Genomic DNA, 21,579 nt, shown 5'->3' with positions numbered 1-21,579 from the left:
TTTGTCTGTCTCAAACAACTCTCTCTTTCTCCATCCGTAAAGAGTTAATGCATAACTTCTTCTTCTTTTTTTCTGCTCTTACCCACTTTCCACTTTTAGCCATTTCATTTCATTATCTTCTTTAAATCACATGACCCATCTCCATCCCAATTTGTCTCTCTCTCCTATTCCATTCAATTGTAAGAGATGGAAACCTCTGTTTATGGAGTTCTGTTCTTGTTTTTTCTACAATCATACCTTCATGTCTCCGGCGCCGCCGGCGCCGGTAGTACCAGTCTATCCTATGACTTCTACAAAGAAACATGTCCAAATTTAGAAAATCATATAATGAATGGTCTTACTCAATTCATTACTTCTGATATCATCACTACTCCCTCTGCTCTCCTCCGCCTCTTCTTTCATGACTGTCAAGTTCAGGTTATTATTATTATTATTATTCAAGATTACATTTTTAACATCTTTTTTTTCAATTTCTTTTTAATTGTTTTTGTTATTTTTTTTAGGGTTGTGATGCATCAATTCTAGTGGATTCAGGTGGGGAAGAATCAGAGATAAGATCAGATAAAAATTTTGCTATAAGAAAGAGAGAGGTAATTGGTATGTTGAAAAAGATTATGGAAAAAGAATGTCCACGACAGGTTTCCTGCGCCGACATTCTTGTTTTGTCGGCTAGAGATGCTGTATGGCTGGCGGGAGGACCGTTTATAAGTGTACCGTTGGGAAGGAGAGATTCAACTTCACCTCCTTCTAAACATCTTGCTGATGTAGAACTTCCTTCTGCTGATATTGGAGTTAATCAAATGCTTCCACTTTTCATTAACAAAGGCTTATCCGTTGCTGAATCCGTTGCCATCATGGGTAATCATTTTGATTATGTTCAAATTGGGATCGAATTCATTCTCGGTGTTACGAATCTGGTTCCTCCAACGTGAAGGGGCAAAACAGTCATTTTATTAAATACTGTTTTGCCCCTCCCCTTTGAGAAGGAACCAAGAGACCCGATAATTTCAAATTGGGATAGGATCATCTGTTACGATAATCCATATTCCTCTCAAATGAAGAGGATAAAATAGTCATTTTATAAAAGATGAAAATTACTATTTTGCCCCTCCCTCCTCCGAGAGGGAACTAGGAGACCCCAATGGTTCAAATTTTATTTTATAAAACATTATTGGAATACTTAAATAACCTTTTTTTTTCAAAAAGAAAACTAATAAAGTGGTTGTAGAGATCTTATTATAAAATTTTAATTATTTTGAAGTGGGTCATAATTTTATGATCATGATATATAACCTACTAAAATGATATTTGAGTTGTGACAAATTTAATTTATTGAAATATATACAGGTGGTCATTCATTGGGAGTGAGTCATTGTAAAAACATATTGAGCCGACTAACAAATCCAAGTAGAGGTGTGGTCTCATCAGGGTTCCAAGCATTTTTAGCTCTGAGTTGTTCTGGTGCATTGAATCCAAATACTACCTTTATTATCAACGACCAATCACCTATAAGGTTCGACCAGGGATACTACAAAGATATCAAATCTGGCCGAGGTGTTTTAAGAGTCGACACTGAGTTGCCATCCGACCCGCGAACTGCCCCCTTTGTAGACAAATTTGCAGCCGATAAAAATGAATTCAATCGGGTTTTCTCATCTGCCTTTGTTAAGGTTTCTACTTGGGGTGTTTTGACGGGGCAACAAGGGAGTATTAGAGAGTATTGTCACGTTAATAATTAATTAATTGTTCATTTTTATTACTAAAGTTTAAATACTTGTAAAAAAAAAAGTGCACTATTATGTGTTAGTGGAATTAAGTTGGAGTTATAATGATATGTTTCTTTTTTAATTTAATAAATAAGAAGAAGTTAAATATTAAAGAGTGTGTTAAAATATAATATCGGTTTAGTAATTTATCTAAATTTTATATTCGATTTGATATATAACATATCAAAACCTTTTATCAAAAAAATGATCTTTTTTTTTTATTTATTTAAATAAGTTGTAGGTCAAATGAATTGGAATGCTTAATAATAATTAAGAAATTTGCTATAGTGATATCCAATTTTCAATTCTAAATAAGATAGTATTACTATCTCAATCCTACTTTATGAGTTAATTTGATTCAACTTATTTACTCTAACTTATTCTTTAAATGATAATAACTTGTTTGAATTACTAAGGTTAGACACGAGAGTGTTTGATACGCGTTTAATTATTTCAAATTATCATTCTTATTTGTTTTAGATTGTTTAATTTATTCGTTAAACACTCAAGTACGTTTGATTTTATTTACACGCAATAGTTTATGCTCTAAAATTATTTTTGTAACATTTTATTAAACAATCGCATCTTCTTCGCATTTATAAGCCAAATCAAACTAGTCTACTTGTTAACAATAATATTACCTAATTTATTAAGCTGTTATATTTGTTTGTCATTCATAACTTTGTTATTAAAAAAATGTTATGTAGGGTTGTGTTAGTTAATGAAAATAAACCCAATATTATTATTGTTCAAATTGTTAAAAGAAATTTTTTATTTGTGGTAAATTGAAATTCTAGATATTTTCTTTCAAATTCTATAATTTAGAATCGCTAAAGTTATACAAAAACAAAATTTTATCTCTAACAGTTTTAATCATCTTTAACATATTATACACGTAACATTTAATTTAATTACTAACATTTAATTTAATTACTAAATTTCCGCAAGTTTAGAGTTTCAAATAATTTAAAAATTATTATTATTATTGATGAACAATAGAATTGAGATATCAATGAAGGAAACCGGCATCTTCAAACGCAATAAATGTGATTTCTTATCGATTCGCTCAATTTTGTATTACATTATACAATTATACAGGTTGAAGATGGATCATTACTTGAAGATGGATCATTCATTCATTATTTAAATTTTCAAAAAATCAATGAAGAAGAAGAAGAAAGATCCAGACTCTGCAATGCAACAGAAGCAGCGATAATCACGGATACATATATAATAGTTATAGTTTTCATTATAGTCATTAATTACTACTCCAGCCGCCCTTCTCTCCCACCGGTCTCTATCTTTCACGTGCTACCCGATGACTGACGAATCCTGCACTGACTACTGCATCATCTCTCTCTGTATCTGCACTGCATTACAGTCAGTACGTACGTTCTTCTCATTCAACTTTCATGTCTTATGCATCAACTTTTCATTTCCTTCTATTCTTTACAACAAACAAATTTCATTCATTTTTCGTGTTCCAATTCTAATTCTAATGCACATAAGGAAGGTGTTTGATAAATGTTTTGTGTCATAATGATGGGAACAATAATAATCATCAGGATTCTCTTCATAAGTTTGATCTTTTGCTTGACAGATGGGGGGGTTCCTGTTAGTTTTATATTTGGAGATTCATTGGTTGATGTGGGGAACAATAACTACATTATCTCTCTTTCAAAAGCTAATTTTTATCCATTTGGAATTGATCTTGGAGACCCAACAGGAAGATATACAAATTCCAGAACTATAGTTGACATAATAGGTACACAGTCTTTCTTTCTTTCTTTCTTCTCCATCATTATTTTGACTAAAATTTCTCAAATTCTTTATGTAACCAGGAAAGGAACTTGGGAGAAAGAATTTCACCCCTGCTTACTTGAATCCAACAACCAAAGGACCAGTTATTCTGCAGGGTGTGAATTATGCTTCTGGAGGAGGTGGGATTTTAAATTCTTCAGGGCAGATCTTTGTGAGTGAATTTTCTTTTTTGTTTTTGTTTGATTACCTCAAATCAAATTCAAAATCAAACCCAGTTCTTGATATTCTGTGTTGTATCAAATCAAATGTTAGGTTGGTAGGATTAACTTAGATGCTCAGATAGACAATTTTGCAAATACCAGACAAGACATAATCACAATCATAGGTTTTCCAGCTGCTATGAAACTGTTAGAAAATGCAATCTTCTCTGTTACAATTGGCTCCAATGATTTCATCAACAATTATCTTATACCCATCATCTCAACTGCGAAACAGAGCTTGGTTTCTCCAGATGAGTTTGTGGGTTCCATGATTTCCAGATTTAGGACTCAACTCACTGTAAGTCTGTAATGTTGTTCTTCACTGAAAAAAAAAAACACAGTTTTGTTTGTTTTGTTTTTCAAATGGAATTGTTTTTCTCAGCGGCTTTACAAAATGGGTGGACGAAAGATAGTGGTGACTAATATTGGACCCATAGGATGCATTCCATATCAAAGGGAAGTAAACCCATCTGCTGGAAACAATTGTGCTGCTTTTCCAAATGAAATAGCTCAATTATTCAACTCCCAATTGAAGGATTTAATCTCAGAGCTTAGAACAAGTCTTGTTGGTTCCAATTTTCTCTATGCTGATGCATACAACATTTTTGTCGACATCATTCAAAACTATACTACATATGGTTTGTTTTCCAACCCCCACAAACTGTAAACTATTCGAAAAAGTTTCCATAAGTGAAGTTGTCGATTTCCTTTTATTTTCTTTTGCAGGTTTTGAGAACGCGAACTCGGCTTGTTGTGCTATAGCGGGACGTTATGGCGGTCTGTTACCGTGTGGACCGGCGGCTAGAGTGTGTGATGACAGGTCTAAGTATGTGTTTTGGGATGCTTATCATCCAACTGAAGCTGTTAATGTTCTAATTGCCAAGCGTTTGGTGGATGGTGGCCTAAATGATATATCACCCAATAATATTAGAAGCCTTGTTTAAATAATATGTAACACCTAATTAATAGGTTTATACTATAGAAAATATTGAAAATACAGCTTATTAATACAAAATGAGTTAATTATTTACATATATTGGTTCATTATTATAACATGTTTTGTTTTATTTTGCTTAAGCTTTTGTGTAGTTGTAATGGCCAATCCCTATCTAATAAACATGTTTGTTGTGAGGAATGAAATTAGAGTTGACAATGAAATTTAAGATGTAATTCAAATCTTATATTTAAAAATAAAATTAAAACTTTTGTTTAAAAGTCAATTCTCATTTGAGATGTTAATTACTTAATTTAATATATATATATATATATATATATAGGAAATGAATAGGGAGAACGAATGAGAGAGAAAGAAAAAAATTACAGCTTCTCTCTCTAGTAAACCCTCATCTAATTTCCCACTCATTATCAAACAAAACCCTCCTTCTTCTTTTTCCGTTTTCTTCACCCTCGGCACGCCGTTTAGTTTTTTCTCCTTCCGTTCTTTAGATTCGTCTTCATTATCTCTGTTTAGCTTATTCCTGTTTTTTTGTTCGTTTGAAGAGATCACTACTTCTGGAGATATGTGTTTTGTCCGTTTAGATTTTCTTCTTCTAATGGTATATCTTCTCTGCCATCATAGTTTACTTTTTTCTTTGTTTGTTTCAATGTCTTCGTTTGTTTCAAGATATTCATATTTTTCTGTTGTTTTGTGTTTGTTACGTGTAGGAACCAACAACCGGGGACAAAAATAGCTTTTTGTTATTTATGTAGCTAGACTGTTAATATTCTGTTGTTTTCAAGAACATGTGTAAAACTGTTAATATTTTTGTTGGCTTCTGTTGTCCTCTTTTTGTTCTATATTGTCCCGTGTCTTAAACTACCATTGAGATATCTCTAAATTGTACGACGGATTCCGAACCAACCGAAAAAATTATCCACTCGCACGTCAAGGTAAGAGCTCGAGGGCGACCACCCACAAAATGGAAATAGACTGCCATTGAGAAATCAATGAAGAACCCAGATCTTAGAAATAAGGTTACTGTCAAAAGTTATGCTGTTCTATGTCCAATACCATATTGTCCCGTGTATTACATCATGTTGTCTCATGCATTACACTATGTTCCATATATTACACTATATTTTAAGACTCCATTGTCATTTTTTTAGGATACTACTGCAACAAGTAATTTTTCTCCAATATCAACGCAAGAGCAATGAAATCAACACTTTACCACCCATCTAGTCTCGACTCAACTATCATTTACAACATTATTGTCGAGTCAATTACATCATGTATCTGATAATATGTTTCTCAAAGATAACTCATGTGGGGATCAGAAGATAACTTTGCTTAATAATATGTTTTCCAAAGATAACTTTGTTTTGGATAATATATTTCCCGTTTTAATTGTTTTTTTAACTTCAATTTAATTGAAAAATAAAACGATTACATAAATGTTATATTCATTACTTTATGAATGAAATTTATTAAATTATTACCTTACATTTAGAAAACAAAGAAAAAACCAGGTTTTAGAAATAATGTTAATGTCGAAAATTATGTCGTCCTGTATCCAATACTATGTTGTCCCGTGTCTTATACCATGTTGTCATTGTTTATTATTATGTTGTCCTGAGTACATAAATATTATATTTCTACAACGAGTAAATGTTAAGTACGATTTGTTGTTTCACATTAAAACGTTAAGTACAAATTGTTGCTTCATAACAAGTAAATGTTTTAATTCTACTAAAATGAAACCATTACATTAATATTTCGGATAATTTGGTTTCATACAACTTTCTGGTCTTGTATGTTAAGTTCATCCGATAATTGTTAGAATCAGATTGTAGAATCCTCGATAGGTATTGGATTCGTAGACAATGAATATTTTTTGCTCGCATTTTCAATTAGTCTTTTTCTTGGGATATTTTGAGACGCTCAATGAGAGCATTGAGCCGAATCCTATATCCCTCACAGCTTGTTTCTGTAAGTCCGTCAGCTCTCGAACAAGATGGTATAGTCATTTTGGGTAGGTCCTTAACGAAAAAGCTACTGGGCTCTTTTTACCCCGAATCAAATTTCTCCTCGTAGGTTGTATTTGTTTTTGATGGAGTTGTAGTCTTGAATTTAGAAGCAGCCTTCGCAAGCACTAGTAGGGGGTTAGAGCGAGCAACATTATTCTTGGTAATCTTCCTGTTATATACCACCCCACTAAATTTTCTGCAAAATAAAAAAGAAGACAAAATTATTGTAATCGAAAGGACAACATAACTAAAAACACAGAACAACATAACTAAAAACACATGACAATATAGTCTAACACAATACAACAAAATATTAACAGTTAAGCTTAATATTTATCAACAAGGGACAACACAATATATGAAAACAGTACAATAATGATAAGTTCATGTTACATTTCATCTCTATCTAAAGATTTTCTTTACCTAAAGTCTTACTGTCTTCTCTGTCATTATTGACATACTTACTGTAACAATAACGAAATGTTAATTAGTAACAAAACATTTTATATATAAGAGAAGAAAAGAAGAAGTTGATTAACGTTTGAAGAAGAAGTTGAATAAAAGAAGCAGATGAACGGATACCGTTTGAAGAGCAGCAGATACTTATGATTAGTGTTTGAGCGGATTTCGTTTGAAGATCAACGGATACTTATGATTAGGGTTTGAATGGATTTTGTTTGAATAGCAATAGATACTTAGGGTTAGGGTTTGAGCGGAGATAGATTGAAGAGAGGGAGGATTTTAACGGAGATGAGAGGAAGTTTGAGCTTTGAGCGGAGATGAGAGACGGTTGCCGTTTGAGCTTTGAGAGGAGATAAATTGAAGAGAGAGAAAGTTTGAGAGGAAATGAGGGGGAATTATCTTATGTGGAAAAAAAATTATTTTTTTACCTACGTGTCTTGCCACTGGGATTCGCTGAGGGATTCGTTCCCAGCTTCGTTCCCGTATCTCGTCTCTATATATATATTTTGATATTTGAACTTGTTAAATTAAGAATTTTTTTTTTTATCAAACTAACATGTTAATTGTTAGGTAAATTCAACATTTTAGCTTGATTGGATTTTTGTATTAAAAAATGTGTCAATTTTGTATTTAAAACTTTTAAGATCACTTTATTAATAAAAAAAATGGTTTAAGAATACAAATGTTTAAGGAATCTCAATAAAAACACATTAAAATTAAATAAAATTATTAACATGGGAGAGTTCTTCTAATTTTCTCAACAAAAATTCTAATTTAAAAAAATAAGAGATTAAAATAAGTTAGATTTGAATGAAGTAAAAATATTTCATGCCTTCATATTTTTGTTCCTCTATTATAATTTATTATTATTTTAAAATAGTTCAATAATTTATTTGTATTATCAAAAATTACATTTAAAATTATGTTTTTATTTTAAACGTTCTTCTCCTCGGAATATGATTAATTCCCATCTGTTAAACATATATCCGATAAACATATCTAACAAATTAACCAGGTGAGCAAAATTTGACGCTGCACGGCTCGAACTCTCAAAGAGGCGGAATATCCACTCTTTTTTCGATGAACGCTAGACTAGGAGATGAGATTAAAAATATGTTATATAAGTCATAAATGAATTGTGTTCAAATCTATATATATATATATATATATATATATATATATATATATATATATATATATATATATATATATATATATATATATATATATATATATATATATATATATATATATAATGATGCTTAATTTTTAAAGTGTCCGGATTGTCGGGTCGAGAGCTGTGGTTAATTTGGATACTTGGGTCGGATTGTGGGTTGACCCGCCTTTAAATTTAAAACGGTTAAAAATAAAATTAAAAATGCTAGAGGTATGTTTCGAACTTACAACTAACAAAACAAATACAACTCTTTAACCAACTAGGCTACAAAGACTTTATATTTCAAATTCAACACCAAATTTGATAAACGCGGGACGTTTTAATATTAATATAAGTTCAACTTTTTAACTAACTAATCTATATATATATAATGATGTTGAGTAAATGGATACTTGGGTCGAATTGTGGGTTGACCCACCCATAAACTTAAAACGATTAAAAATAAAATTAAAAATGTTATTCGTAATTTTTTTTCACGGTTTTTTATATTATTAATCGTGCAAATGCTAGTTTAGTTAAAAATAATTCGTAGAAGAACAATCTAATTCGTTGAAAAAATAATATTTTTTTTTCTTTCTTTTCTCTCACCTTTGTCATTAACCATTGTCATTAACCATAATCAGGTTAGTGACACTCTATTCCCTCCCATATATAAATATACATGACTCAACTCATCTTTATTTAATTATAAATTAAATAAAATCATATTTAAAATGATTTATTAATAAAAAAAAGTTTCAAAATATTGATAGAAATACTTGAGATTGAGTTTTATTATCATTTAATATATTTAAATAAATATAACTCCATCTCCATGTCGTTTAGACGCTTTTTACGTGATCGGTCCGAACGCAGCGATGGGACTATGAGCAACCTACGAGTCGCGTTTGACATATCTCGTGAGCGTTTTATAACTTGTTCGCAAATCGCATAGGCGTTAATAATATATCTAAAATTACCATCTACTGCCACTGAGTTCATTTGTGAAAATTGACTCCAAGACGGGAGAACCTGGACTCCGAACGACCGACCGATTACCAACTCCCCAAAACCTCAAGTAGCAGCGGCCATGGATGAACATTAGTTGAAAAGGCGCCCCCGATTTGCCAGAAAGAGATAGTGTTTGTGCGTTGAATCCGTTTGACAAATCGGAGAGCCATGAGACCTTTTTCAATCAGGCTATTAACAATCTATTTCTTTATCCTCACTCTATGTCTGCTTCAATTCCAATCGGATTCAGCTCCGCAACCATTTCGTAGAGATCCAGGCCATCCTCAGTGGCACCATGGCGTCTTTCAAGATGTCAAAGACACTGTTCGATCCGATGTCCGTCGGATGCTTCACTCTCGCGCTGAGGTATATTTCTTATTTAGTTAGTTCTACGATTTGATGCATCTAGCAAATTCTTCTTGTGATCATAACCAATTCGTTTTGTTTGTGTAACTATTTGATTTCTAGACGGTTTACATAATCTGAGATTGAATATGTACTCAATTGAACTAGTTGTTAGTTTTTACCAATCTGGATCAGTTAAGGTTCCATATTTAGCTGCCCTTTTCACAATGTCTATCATCAATCTCTACTATTTTTATTGCCTTAAGCCTTGAGCTAAATAGCTGTGTCTTAGTATAAGAATTAAAAAAAAAATGTTATTCCTTTAACTGTTTAGGGTTTGTAAACTTGTTTCTTAACTTGTATACATGTGTATTGGCATATATTGCAGGTCCCGTTTCAGGTTCCCCTTGAAGTAAATATAATCCTTATTGGCTTTTCTGGTGATGGAGGCTATAGATACACTATTGATTCCCACAAACTGGAGGAGTTTCTGAGAGTCGCGTACCCAACTCACAGGCCATCATGCTTAGAGACAGGCGAGCCTCTAGATATTGAACATCACATTGTCTACAATGTCTTCCCTGTAAGCTCCTTCACACCATGGTTATGATATCACAACTTCATGAATTGTTAAGGGTGAAAAAAGGGTCTGCATCACATGACTATAAATTTGTGTGACATTCAAAATAATGGTTTCTGCTTCTGAGGAGCTAGATATTTTAATAATCTTACAAAAGATGAATAAAGTCAAATTCGGCTTATAGAATTCTTTATTTTTCTCATTGTACTTTTCTCAGTGCAGACTGGACAACCAGAACTTATAGAACTTGAGAAGACGCTAAAACATGCCATGGTTCCTTCTGGGAATGCTAGAGAGGTGACACATTCTATTTACCTAGAATATACTGCTTGTATCTCTAAAATTGTAGTACTCTTATGGAGAAGAAGTCTTATGTACAATTTTAAAACCTAATAGGCAGACTTTGGTAGAGAGGTTCCTTTGTTTGAGGTGGATGCAGCAGCTGTAGAGCCAATTTTCCAGACACTATATTCCTATATATTTGACATGGATAGTGGTTTTCCCACCATAGAGATGGACAGACCTTCGCCGATTGCTATATTTGTTGTCAACTTTGACAAGGTGAGAATGTGTTTGTTATTTCTTTAATTTAGTTTTCTATAAAATGAACTTATTGCCTTGTTTGTAGAACCTGTCCTGCATTTTACCTTTCCAATCTTTAGTTAGACTTCAGATCGATTTTGAGTTACTGATTTCCCTTGGCTTTCTTCCAGGTTAGAATGGATCCGAGGAACAAGGACATTATTCTAGACAGCGGAAATATTACAAAGCTGACTGATGATGACATGAAACAACAGGAGGGAGATTATGTGTATCGCTATCGTTATAATGGCGGGGGAGCATCTCAGGTGTGGCTGGGCTGTGGAAGGTAATGATTGGTGTATGCCAAATTTGACAAATAATTTTCTGTTAGTAAATCACAAAGACGTGCTGTAGTGTACTAATCACGGTAAATTTGTGGTGATAAAGTCATAAAATGAAATTTTTTGTATTTGTAATTTCCTAGAGGCTCGTGTAGCTGTTGGTATTTAGAAGTTGACATCTTCTGCTAAAATGATATATAAGCATCTTCATCCATGCTCAAATTCTTCTGATTTATACATCACAAGCAAATGTGTATATGGAAAGTCTTTGGCTTGTCAGTATTCATACATATATCATACCAGTTTTCATGATTTTGCAACAGTTTTATGACTTCACAGCTGGGATCATTTTAGATCCATCCAGTATAGAAAGTTTACAGTTTATCACCGCATACATTCTCTTGTTCATTTTCAGGTTTGTTGTGGTTGACCTGTCAGCTGGTCCTTGTACCTATGGTAAAATTGAAACTGAGGAAGGAAGCATCAGTACAAAAACACTTCCTAGGCTGAAGAATGTGATGATGAATAGAGGTTCACTCGTGACAGAACATTCTACTCACGCCGTTTTTCTTGGACAGTTGGCTTCTCTAGTGGCAGAAACCGTTGAACATGTTATAGCTCCAGATGTTAGGTATGTTTTTGTACTGGATTTTTTTTTTCAAGTTTACTTGCCAACTAAAAAGTATGGTTGCATGAGAAACTTTATAATCTAATGTATGTGTGTATTTGCTATAGTGCATGTATGTTAAGAGAGGAATACAACTCTGTTGGTTATTGGGCCTATTTTAAAATGGTTATTTTATCATAATCATGATTCCATAGGAAATCACCAAAGTTAAAATTGAAAGAATTTTTTTCCGATTGTTATAAGAATTTTTCTCGATCATGATCCAGATTATTGTGTGATTTTTGTTACCTTCTTTTTGGTCTACAAATTATTTTTTAGATAATGTCCCAATTTATAATATAATTTTTTTTGTTTCATTTGGTATAAAGATTTTTTTACGGTCATTATCAGATATGGATTTTTCAAAATGATCAACGTGAAAAACATTTGATAACAAAACAGCCCAATATGCTCATCTTCATCTTCAGTCTACTATATAAATTGTGAAGCGTTGTTTATGGATTATATCGATATTGGGTTAGAATATTGTTAACTCCGAGTGTTTGTTTGGTGATGCATCTTGTTTAAGTTACGACACTCCTCAATCTATTTGCCAAGTGACAATATATATCTATGTGTGTGTGTAAAATTGCATTTTCTTGTAAATTCATTTTAAAGTTCCATAATATGGCTCTGTTTCTTCTTGGATTATATATAAAACAACTGAAATAATTGCAACATGATACAGGTTTGAAATTGTTGATACAACAACGAGGTTGCTTGTACCTATCATTGTCCTTCAAAATCACAACCGATATAATATAATGGAGAAGGGCCATAATTACAGCCTAGATATTGGAGCTATTGAAGCAGAGGCAAGCTTAGTATTTACGTTTTTACCGTTGTCTAAATATGATTTATATGTTTTAACTGATTGTATCACTTACATTTAAATTCTGTAAAATATTTTTATGCGATCATTTATATGCACAGGTGAAGAAAATGGTTCCCCATGGTCAAGAAGTAGTCATAATTGGTGGTTCGCATGCTTTACATCAGCATGAAAAACTGACAATAGCTGTCTCTAAGGCCATGCGAAGCCATTCTCTACAAGAAACAAAGAAAGATGGTCGCTTTCATGTTCACACAAAGACATACTTGGATGGTGCTATCCTCAAAGAGGTTTGCTCCTAACTTGTTATATTTGATATAAGATGCGTGTCATTCAGTTCTGTACTCTTGTCACATGCAAATATAATATTGTAAATCAACTTAATACTGTTCATCGTCTCTTTTCGCGACTGCATGCCTGCATTAGCCTCTACGACGCTTGATTAGTAATGGGGTTAGTATGTCACTAGCAATTCATGCTAGGTTGACCACTAAGGCACTAACAGAGTTGCTTCCTATTCTCATTGTAAATTATAATCTCCTTTTTAAAATCTTAGGCCTTGTTTGATCTGGTGTTATTTGAATAACCGAGGTGGTTATTTTCAAATATCCCCGTTTGATGTAAGTTATGAAAAATCAGGTTATTTGACTTAAAAGATATTAAAGGTGGTATAACTATATAATGAAAAAAAAATATAGGGTAATTTGGTATTGTGGTTGATGATTTGAACAATGTAATTGATGAGCAGATTGTGGGTTATTTGGAAATAATCCCACATAACCCACATCAAACAAGTTCTTTATCTCTTGCTTCTTGCCATCTACTTAGTTCTAGTATTCCAAATGTTTACTCTTCTGAGATAATGCCTTCATGATTTGTAATCTAACTTGGGGCTTGTTTGATGTGGTTTATTTAATCCCAATAAATCACTATCATCGCCAATCACTTTTCCACCAAAATACAAAAATTAACCTTCTTTTATTCTTATTAACTTATAAATTAATAAATACTAAGGATATTTGTTCATTTGGCCCAAATAAACCACTTTTTACATCAGTCAGTTTTGTAAAATATAGTTTTTTTCTATATCCCTAAACAAGCTCTTGGGTCAAATGCAGGAAATGGAACGTTCTGCTGATATGCTGGCTGCTGGATTACTTGAAATGTCTGATCCGTCTCTCTCTAGTAGATTTTTCCTTCGCCAGGTCAGTATGCCTTGACAATGTTCAAGAACCGGAGCTCATCTTCACATTACTCTTATTTCCTTTTAATTTTCAGGATTGGCCAGATGAATCTACTGATGGATCAAGTGATTCAGTACTGAAGCATAAACCAGTATGGGCGAGTTACACCCCTACCCGTGGCAAAGATAAGAAAAAGGAAAAAGCAAAGAAAAAAGGGGACCTGCATCGTACTTATGGAACGAGAGTGGTACCTGTGTAAGTTGTTCATTTACTAGTCTTTCTCCTGCTCTTATGGAAACTACATATTAACTCTATTAAAAATAACTTATGCAGCTTTGTTCTTTCACTGGCTGAAGTGGAACCACAGCTTTTGATGGAAGATGAAAGTCTTGTCTGGACTAGTAAGGATGTTGTGATTGTACTTGAGCATCAAAACGAAAATATACCACTAAGGTCAGTAGTAACATATTCCTCGTGCTTAACTATGAATAAGGAATTTCCTGAAACACATTTTCTCATAGAATAGAAAAAAATCTAGGGTTTATATCATTGTCTTTCTATCTTGGATAGTTATGTGTCGGAGACAGAGAAACGAGTGGCCATTCCATCTCAAGCACAGAGGCATGTAATGGCAGGTTTGGCTTCAGTTGTGGGGGGAGTAAGTGCACCATACGAAAAAGCATCTCATGTCCACGAACGACCAGTTGTGAACTGGCTTTGGGCAACGGGCTGCCATCCATTTGGACCGTTCTCAAATGCTTCCAAAGTTAGCGAAATGCTTCAAGATGTTGCATTGGTAACTCCCGCTCACTCACTATCCATTTATTTCTTTATCATTATTCAAATTCTTTGTATCATTTGGTATGGGGATTTTTTTTCCAGATCATGATGAAACAAATTTTTTGAATTATGATCAATGTGATTTTTGCCTGATCTTGATCAGCATGAAAAAGGTTGATAACAAAACAGCCCATAATAGTCTCTTTTTTTCTTATTGCGCAGAGAAATGCCATTTATGCACGTGTAGATGCAGCTCTACATCAAATTCGTGGGACATCGGAGGTAATTTGATCTCTATAACAAATCGAATTCTTCTATAATATTTTTCATGATCAACTTGCATTTACCTTTCTCCTCCTATTTACAGGAAGTTCAATCTTTTGCTGCTGAATATCTGAAAACACCTCTTGGTGAACCGGTAAAGGGAAAAAGGAATAAAACTAGTACTGAAATGTGGGTAGAGAAATTCTACAAGAAGACCACCAACCTACCAGAGCCTTACCCCCATGAACTAGTCGAAAGATTAGAGAAGTACTTAGACGTAAGTCCCTTAATCCAGACAGATTCCTATATTTTTCAATAATAAAAATGAAAATTGTTTTTAAATTACAATAACAAATGGAAACAGAGCCTGGAAGAGCAACTGGTGGATCTGTCTTCCCTCTTGTATGATCATCGTCTTCAAAATGCTCATTTGAACAGTTCCGAGATCTTGCAGAGCGCCATCTTCACAGAACGGTGAGTAAGCCTTTTTATATATAATTAGGGTGATTGAATTTGCCTTTAAATTTTGGTTGGAATATTTGACAGGTATGTGGATCATGTTTTGGTTATGGAGAGGGAAAAGATGAAATGTTGTAACATTGAATTCAAGTTTCCTGTGGAAACCTCGCAGAATTTGATTTACGCAGGAATTCTTCTTGCTGGTTTTGTTGTGTATTTCCTTGTAATTTTCTTTTCGTCTCCTGTTCGCTAGTCTAATGGAACTGGCTAAAGCAGAGACAAGTTTTTGCTCTTGAGATTGAGCCAAAGAATATATAGATCTTTTGGTTAGGTTATTTGATTTTTATTAAAGGAATTTTGAAGTAATTTGCCTAACAAATATGCTGCTTTTCAAGCCTGTCTGTGTTTGAGCAGTGAATATAGCTTTCCTAAAAGTCCCATATATTAATGTTTTTATTCATATATAAAAGTTATTCACATTTTTATATTTTTCTTCTTAATAAAATCATTCATATACAAATATATTAATGTTTTTACTTCATATATTAATGTTTTTATTCATATTTCCATATATTAACATTTTTTGTAATGTTTTTATTCTCTCTTAAGAGAAGCAGACCAGTTAGGTTGCTAAGCCTTAGAATATATTTTTAAAATAATGTGTCAATCCATTAAATATAATATATTTAAATTATTATTATATTTAAACATTAAAATATCATGTAACTATTTTAAAAAATAATAATAACATTAAAATATTATATAACTATTTAAAACAAAAAGTTGAATAGTATCCTACCCATCAACAAAACTGGTGTGGGGGTGAGTCTTGTGCTGCCCTAAAAAAAAATATTATTGTTACTCTTTAATTTAATAATTATGTTTGATTAAATAAATATAATAAGATCAAAATTAACATAGTTTAGTTGATTAAATGTTTTTGTTAATATATATAGTGACCTAAAGATTGTGTTTTCTGATTTTGGGCTCAAACGAAGACTTGTCATTGTAGATAATTTTCTGACCCAAAAATGACAAATTAACCAGTTGAATACCATTAAGAGGTTTTTACTTCAAAATGTAACTCTTATCAAAAATATATTTCAATCTGGTTTTAGCTTAACCCTCACTCCATTAGGGCAAGTGAGAGGGCCATATATAATATATTATTATATTAATCTTTCTATCATAAAAATAGAAAGAATGTTCACATAATTTTCTTTTTTACTTTGAATATTGGATTTTTGCTATCTTAGTTTAAAAGCTGTAATTACATCCATTTAACTTTGTTATCAATTCAAACCTCACTAAAAAAAATAACTTACATTTCTTCTTGTTCAATCCATTGGAAACACTAAACAGTTTCCTTTTATGTTGTCAATGAGCAACCACTCAAATTGAAAGAAAATAAAATTAATAATTTGTTGTTGTAAATAACTTTCTGACCCAAAAATGACAAATTAAACCAGTCCAATCCATCAGAAATGAGCCATCATCATCAAACCATTATAATAAATTGAATAGTATTTGTTCCAAGAAACCAAATCCTCTCAATTTTATTCACATTTTGTAGAGAAATGCAATAGCCTATTCCTTAACTAATGGAGACATAGTTGGTAATCACTAATCAATCTGACTTTTCAAATCCATTAAGAAATCTCATTAAATTAGTGGTTAAGAACTTTGTATTTCTATATCATATTTGATGCAGTACTCCCTTGATCACATCATTGATTTGATGTATTATCTTCTTCTCCCCACAACTTTTTTCAATGTGTATATATTGTTTTGCTCCAATCTTGATTGCCAAGGTCTGATTTCTTCTTCAATAATAGCATGTAATCTTCATGTTGATCAATTTAAAAGTTGTACAATCAAATGAACAAAGAAACTATTAGTGTTCTTCAATATAATATAAACTTTCAAATTTGTTCTGGTAAGAATGAAAAAGATAAATTCATCAGAAAGTAGCTTTCTAGACTGCATAATTTCCATCAAATTTAATCAGAGCCCAGTGCATATTTCATCCTTTGAAAATATATCTCAATACAAACAAATAATTTATACAAACAATGTTCTTCAGTATCATATTGAGTTTAAAATAAAAGAGACAAATAATCATCAGAAAATAGCTTTCTAGACTGCATAATTTCCATCAAGTTTGATCAGAGCCCAGTGCATATTTCATCATTTGAAAATATATCTCAATACAAACAAATAATTTATACAAACAAATAAATACACATGTTCTTCAGTATAATATTGAGTATAAAATAAAAGAGGTAAATAATCATCAGAAAATAGCTTTCTAGACTGCATAATTTCCATCAAGTTTGATCAGAGCCCAGTGCATATTTCATCATTTGAAAATAACAAAAATGATGGTCCTCAGAAAATTGCTTGATTTTGTCATCAAATTTATGACAATCAGTTCTCAAAGATTTCATGCCATCATAGGACCAAAACAAAAGATTAATAAATGAACATTCAAACAAAATGAAAATTTATAAGAAATTGGGAATTTTATGATAAAATTAGCAACAGCAAGAACTCATATTTGAGAGAAATGCAATTTGACAATACAAAAAGAACGATCTATATATAATATATAGATTAGAGAGATAAAATTAGGGTTTTGATTTGAATCCAGGCTTACCGGGCCTTAGGGTTGATTTTCACTAATGGGCTTCATACAGGTAGAAAGTCTTTTAGAACCCAGTTATACTTGTTTAATATTTAACTCTCTAAAATATATTCAAATCATAAAATCTTAATATAATAAATTTAAAATTCTGATTCTAAAACTCTCTTTTATAATCTTAAAATTCTGAAAAGTCAAATTCGATATTTTAATTGTCAAGATATCTAATAATAAATTTATGCACCTAATAAATTTTTTTTAAAATTTTATTTTAAGTGGAACATAGTAGTTAGGTAGAGTACTGTTGCACCTTATTAGTTGTATTGTATTCAATAAACAGTCATGTATCAATGTCAATGGATTATTAGCTGTAAATACAATACAATACTGTATCAATGTCAATGGATAATGGATTTCAATATTTTTATATCCACTATGTTTTGTTTCAACTCATGCTTTTATGGTCCACGATTCTTCCAATTTGTTCCAGATTTGTCAAATTCGTAACATTTTTTTTTTATCTATAGACAATTTTAACATATTAGATAGGAAGTTAAAATTATAGAATTTTGTCATACATTATCCTCTCTATAGTTTATAGTAACTAAGAAATCATCAAATCAAATAACATAAAATAAACATATACATTTAAGAATGAAGAGTCGTGGGTCTTCAAACTGCTGGTCGTGGTCGTGTCAAAGGAAGCGGGAGGGAGGGATAGGGTTTTGGGGGTTGGAGAGTAGAGTCGTCGTGGGTTGTAGAGAGGGTAGAGAGTCAAGAGTCGAGAGTCGTGAAAGAGTTTTTTTTTTTTAAATTAGGGCAAATTAACTTTATATACGATGAAAGACGCGATTTACCACTCTCGTGTTTTATTGTAAAACGCTAAAGTTCATAATCGCATTTTATATAAAACGCGATAGTGGTAATTCGCGTAAATAAACAGTAAGTGGACACGAGAGGAGCAAGACGGATATTTCGCAGGACAAAAAATGTAATTTTTGCAGGATTTATCAGGGGCGGTCCATTTTTTAAACTAGACCCACTATCACCAATCTTATAAAATTTACACCTATAATCGTCAATCTTATAAGGAGAATGACTAACTAAATTAATTTGATTAATTTTAATATTAAAAATTATTATATATTTTTATATTATTTTAAAAAAAATATTAAAAGAAATTAAAATTATATAAGACACATTCATAATCAACCTTAGACACTGGATATACCATAACATAGTTAGTTATAAGACAGCGTGAGTTAGGAGAGTCTATAACTATTTATTTATTTATTAATTCATTTGTCACATGTCTTTTAATTTTTTTAATATAAATAAATATCTGTAAAGAGTTTTTATTTAAAAATAAAATAAAAAAAGTGGAAGTTATATTATTCTTATAATAAAATAATTTTTTAAATGAAAAATTGATAAAAGAAAATGTTACTTTTTTTTATAACAAAATTACTTATTTTTGTTTTTCATAAACTTTGTCTACTAACAATTATTCCTCAATATCCTCGCTATTCACGGAACGTGAGAAACGAATGATTAATCCTCTGTTTTTAGAAAAAATCGAAACTCAATTTATTTATTTTCTTTTTAATTAGAGGAGGTTAGCATATTTTCCACACATTCAACTTAAGCGTTTTAATGAGAATCGAAACTGTACTCTTTGATCTCTTAAAAACTACTATTCCGATTAGTTTATGGGTTAATTAAACATCTTATATAACATTTTATTTTCTCATTGAGCTCGAATTGGATCCAGCTCCGAATTTTGAGTTAGGGTTGAACATTTTTTTTTTAATTATTTTTTGTTTTAAAAATTTTATAAAATATTAATTTAAATAAGATAAAAAAAAAGTTTTTTTTTTTGGTCATGAGTATAAAAGTGTCACTGATTGCGTCATAAGTCCCTCCTGTTGAATGGTCTACTTAAAAACGTGACCATTGTTGCAGTGTTTCCCAAGCATATTTCACACTTTCCTATTGGCACCAATGCCCAATTTACATAAATATATAAATATATAATATATAATATATAATATATAATATATAAAAAAGTTTCCTATATTTAGGCATCTGGCTTTATATTTTCTTAAACCTAATCTATATATATATATATATATAAACTAACTAATACCCTTAGACACAAAACGCGGCTCCATTTCGGTCTTCATTTTAAGGGCGGCCGAAACTCAATCTCTCTATCTCTCTCCTCCTAATTTCCACCAATGTGTCCTACGGGCACATCCATCAATTCCTCCTCCGGCTACCGATCAGCCTTCGACGTCCTTGACGCCGATCACGACGGCAAGATAAGCTCCGACGATCTCCGCAAATTCACCAAAAACGAATTTGTGGGGGAGATGATTTCGGTGGCTGACGAGAACAAGGATGGGTTCGTAGAGTACGAGGAGTTCGAGAAGGTTGTTGTTATTGGTAGAGAGAGAAACGGGAGATCTGCGGTTATGGAGGAAGTTTTTGGATTGATTGATAGGGATGGAGATGGAAAAGTTGGGAATGAAGATCTTAAGAGTTATTTGAAATTGACTGGTTTTGATTTGGGAGAGGATGAAATTAAGGCCATGATTAAATTGGGCGGAGGAAATGATATAAATGGCGTTACCTTTGATGGGTTCATGAAGATCCTGGCTTTGTGAATTTTGACGATGACGACGATAAATTCAGTAACCGATGGAGAACGGTCAAGCTGTTGCCCTGTTTTTATTAATAATGCTTTGTTTGTTTCCGAGTACCATTCTTGACTTATCAATCATTTTTTATTTATTTATTTTCATGTTCTATTAATCTAAATATTATTTGTTCTAAAACTATTTTTGATCAGATTTATATTTATAAAATTATTGATATTTATAAAAATTTTGGGTTTTACTTTACCATCTTCCTTTGTGTGTGTTCCTTTGTGTGTGGGGGATATTTGGAATAAATCCTAATAAATAACTAATATCATATATTAAATCTAAATAATTAATTAATATATTAAAAAATCTGTTTCTTAAATAGAAAGAATAATAATATTGGTTAAATTGCTATTCGAGGTTGATTTTGAATTGTTTTCACACCATATAGCTCAAATTTTAAATTGTGTTGGGTCGAATTAACAAATTTTAGTTATTCTTGACTTTTATGAAATTGATAAAATGTTTGTTATCTTATTTTAATGTAATTTTTTTATTTTCTTAATTAATTTGTCATGTTTTTAAATAAATTAATATTTAAAGATGTTTTGGACGTATTTATTTTTAATTAAGTATAGTTTTCGAGATTTACTTTTTATAAATTGTCGAAATTAGTTTAAATAACTAAAAAAATAGATAAATTAAGAAAATGATTTTTTTTGAATAAAGACAAATTTTATAATTATTTTTCCAAAAAATTTATAATGATGTAACTTTTTATACTATCTCGTAAGTTTACAACAGAAAATGTGTAAAGCGTGCTTTACATTAAGCTTATATAAAGCAGCTCTCGTGCAGGGCCGACCCGAGAGTTGGGAGGCCTAATGCAAAATCAAATTTTTGGGGCCCCAAAAATTAAAATAAATATTATAGTGG

General features: G+C 31.6%; 4 protein-coding genes and 4 non-coding genes across 8 annotated transcripts; 4 read left to right on the top strand and 4 right to left on the bottom strand.

The window, feature by feature from the left end:
• Nucleotides 1–181: 181 nt before the first annotated feature.
• LOC124921850 (peroxidase 29) lies at nt 182–1,780 on the top strand. Its single transcript, XM_047462549.1, has 3 exons — nt 182–417; nt 504–858; nt 1,348–1,780. Exons 1-3 carry the CDS (start codon nt 187–189, stop codon nt 1,737–1,739), a joined length of 978 nt encoding a protein of 325 aa, XP_047318505.1. The 5' UTR covers nt 182–186; the 3' UTR covers nt 1,740–1,780.
• Nucleotides 1,781–3,219: 1,439 nt separating this feature from the next.
• LOC124921359 (GDSL esterase/lipase At4g16230-like) lies at nt 3,220–4,823 on the top strand. The gene is made up of 5 exons (XM_047462009.1): nt 3,220–3,531; nt 3,608–3,738; nt 3,840–4,085; nt 4,170–4,425; nt 4,514–4,823. The coding sequence occupies exons 1-5, from the start codon at nt 3,291–3,293 to the stop codon at nt 4,729–4,731; spliced, it is 1,092 nt and encodes a 363-aa protein (XP_047317965.1). The 5' UTR covers nt 3,220–3,290; the 3' UTR covers nt 4,732–4,823.
• Nucleotides 4,824–9,364: 4,541 nt separating this feature from the next.
• Nucleotides 9,365–15,723, top strand: LOC124920547. The gene is made up of 16 exons (XM_047461051.1): nt 9,365–9,749; nt 10,117–10,311; nt 10,531–10,605; nt 10,705–10,869; nt 11,022–11,176; nt 11,587–11,802; nt 12,527–12,653; nt 12,772–12,960; nt 13,789–13,875; nt 13,949–14,109; nt 14,188–14,307; nt 14,425–14,650; nt 14,857–14,916; nt 15,002–15,175; nt 15,263–15,372; nt 15,445–15,723. Exons 1-16 carry the CDS (start codon nt 9,552–9,554, stop codon nt 15,608–15,610), a joined length of 2,424 nt encoding a protein of 807 aa, XP_047317007.1. The 5' UTR covers nt 9,365–9,551; the 3' UTR covers nt 15,611–15,723.
• A 1,591-nt stretch (nt 15,724–17,314) lies between these two features.
• Nucleotides 17,315–17,391, bottom strand: LOC124923205. Its single transcript, XR_007098210.1, has one exon. It is a non-coding gene; the product is annotated as a small nucleolar RNA snoR118 (small nucleolar RNA).
• An 84-nt stretch (nt 17,392–17,475) lies between these two features.
• Nucleotides 17,476–17,552, bottom strand: LOC124923200. Its single transcript, XR_007098206.1, has one exon. It is a non-coding gene; the product is annotated as a small nucleolar RNA snoR118 (small nucleolar RNA).
• Nucleotides 17,553–17,647: 95 nt separating this feature from the next.
• Nucleotides 17,648–17,724, bottom strand: LOC124923199. Its single transcript, XR_007098205.1, has one exon. It is a non-coding gene; the product is annotated as a small nucleolar RNA snoR118 (small nucleolar RNA).
• Nucleotides 17,725–17,741: 17 nt separating this feature from the next.
• On the bottom strand, nt 17,742–17,816 carry LOC124923117. The gene has a single exon (XR_007098132.1). It is a non-coding gene; the product is annotated as a small nucleolar RNA R66 (small nucleolar RNA).
• Nucleotides 17,817–20,110: 2,294 nt separating this feature from the next.
• LOC124921763 (calcium-binding protein CP1) lies at nt 20,111–20,812 on the top strand. The gene has a single exon (XM_047462465.1). The coding sequence runs from the start codon at nt 20,236–20,238 to the stop codon at nt 20,662–20,664; it is 429 nt and encodes a 142-aa protein (XP_047318421.1). The 5' UTR covers nt 20,111–20,235; the 3' UTR covers nt 20,665–20,812.
• The last annotated feature ends 767 nt before the right edge of the window (nt 20,813–21,579 follow it).

The sequence above is a fragment of the Impatiens glandulifera genome, chromosome 1, assembly GCF_907164915.1.
Source record: "Impatiens glandulifera chromosome 1, dImpGla2.1, whole genome shotgun sequence".
Lineage (NCBI taxonomy): Eukaryota > Viridiplantae > Streptophyta > Magnoliopsida > Ericales > Balsaminaceae > Impatiens > Impatiens glandulifera.
Note: the sequence above shows the minus strand (reverse complement) of the source record. Positions and strands in the feature narration are given on the sequence as shown.

Bases quoted from the DNA above. Each gene is read 5' to 3' on its own strand.
- LOC124921850 (XM_047462549.1), top strand. From the start codon at position 187: ATGGAAACCTCTGTTTATGGAGTTCTGTTCTTGTTTTTTCTACAATCA. The intron at 418-503 runs GTTATTATTATT...TATTTTTTTTAG, and splicing joins TTCATGACTGTCAAGTTCAG to GGTTGTGATGCATCAATTCT. The intron at 859-1,347 runs GTAATCATTTTG...AAATATATACAG, and splicing joins TGAATCCGTTGCCATCATGG to GTGGTCATTCATTGGGAGTG.
- LOC124921359 (XM_047462009.1), top strand. From the start codon at position 3,291: ATGTTTTGTGTCATAATGATGGGAACAATAATAATCATCAGGATTCTC. The intron at 3,532-3,607 runs GTACACAGTCTT...TTATGTAACCAG, and splicing joins AACTATAGTTGACATAATAG to GAAAGGAACTTGGGAGAAAG. The intron at 4,086-4,169 runs GTAAGTCTGTAA...TGTTTTTCTCAG, and splicing joins GATTTAGGACTCAACTCACT to CGGCTTTACAAAATGGGTGG.
- LOC124921763 (XM_047462465.1), top strand. From the start codon at position 20,236: ATGTGTCCTACGGGCACATCCATCAATTCCTCCTCCGGCTACCGATCA.
- LOC124920547 (XM_047461051.1), top strand. From the start codon at position 9,552: ATGAGACCTTTTTCAATCAGGCTATTAACAATCTATTTCTTTATCCTC. The intron at 14,308-14,424 runs GTCAGTAGTAAC...TATCTTGGATAG, and splicing joins AACGAAAATATACCACTAAG to TTATGTGTCGGAGACAGAGA. The intron at 14,651-14,856 runs GTAACTCCCGCT...CTTATTGCGCAG, and splicing joins TGCTTCAAGATGTTGCATTG to AGAAATGCCATTTATGCACG.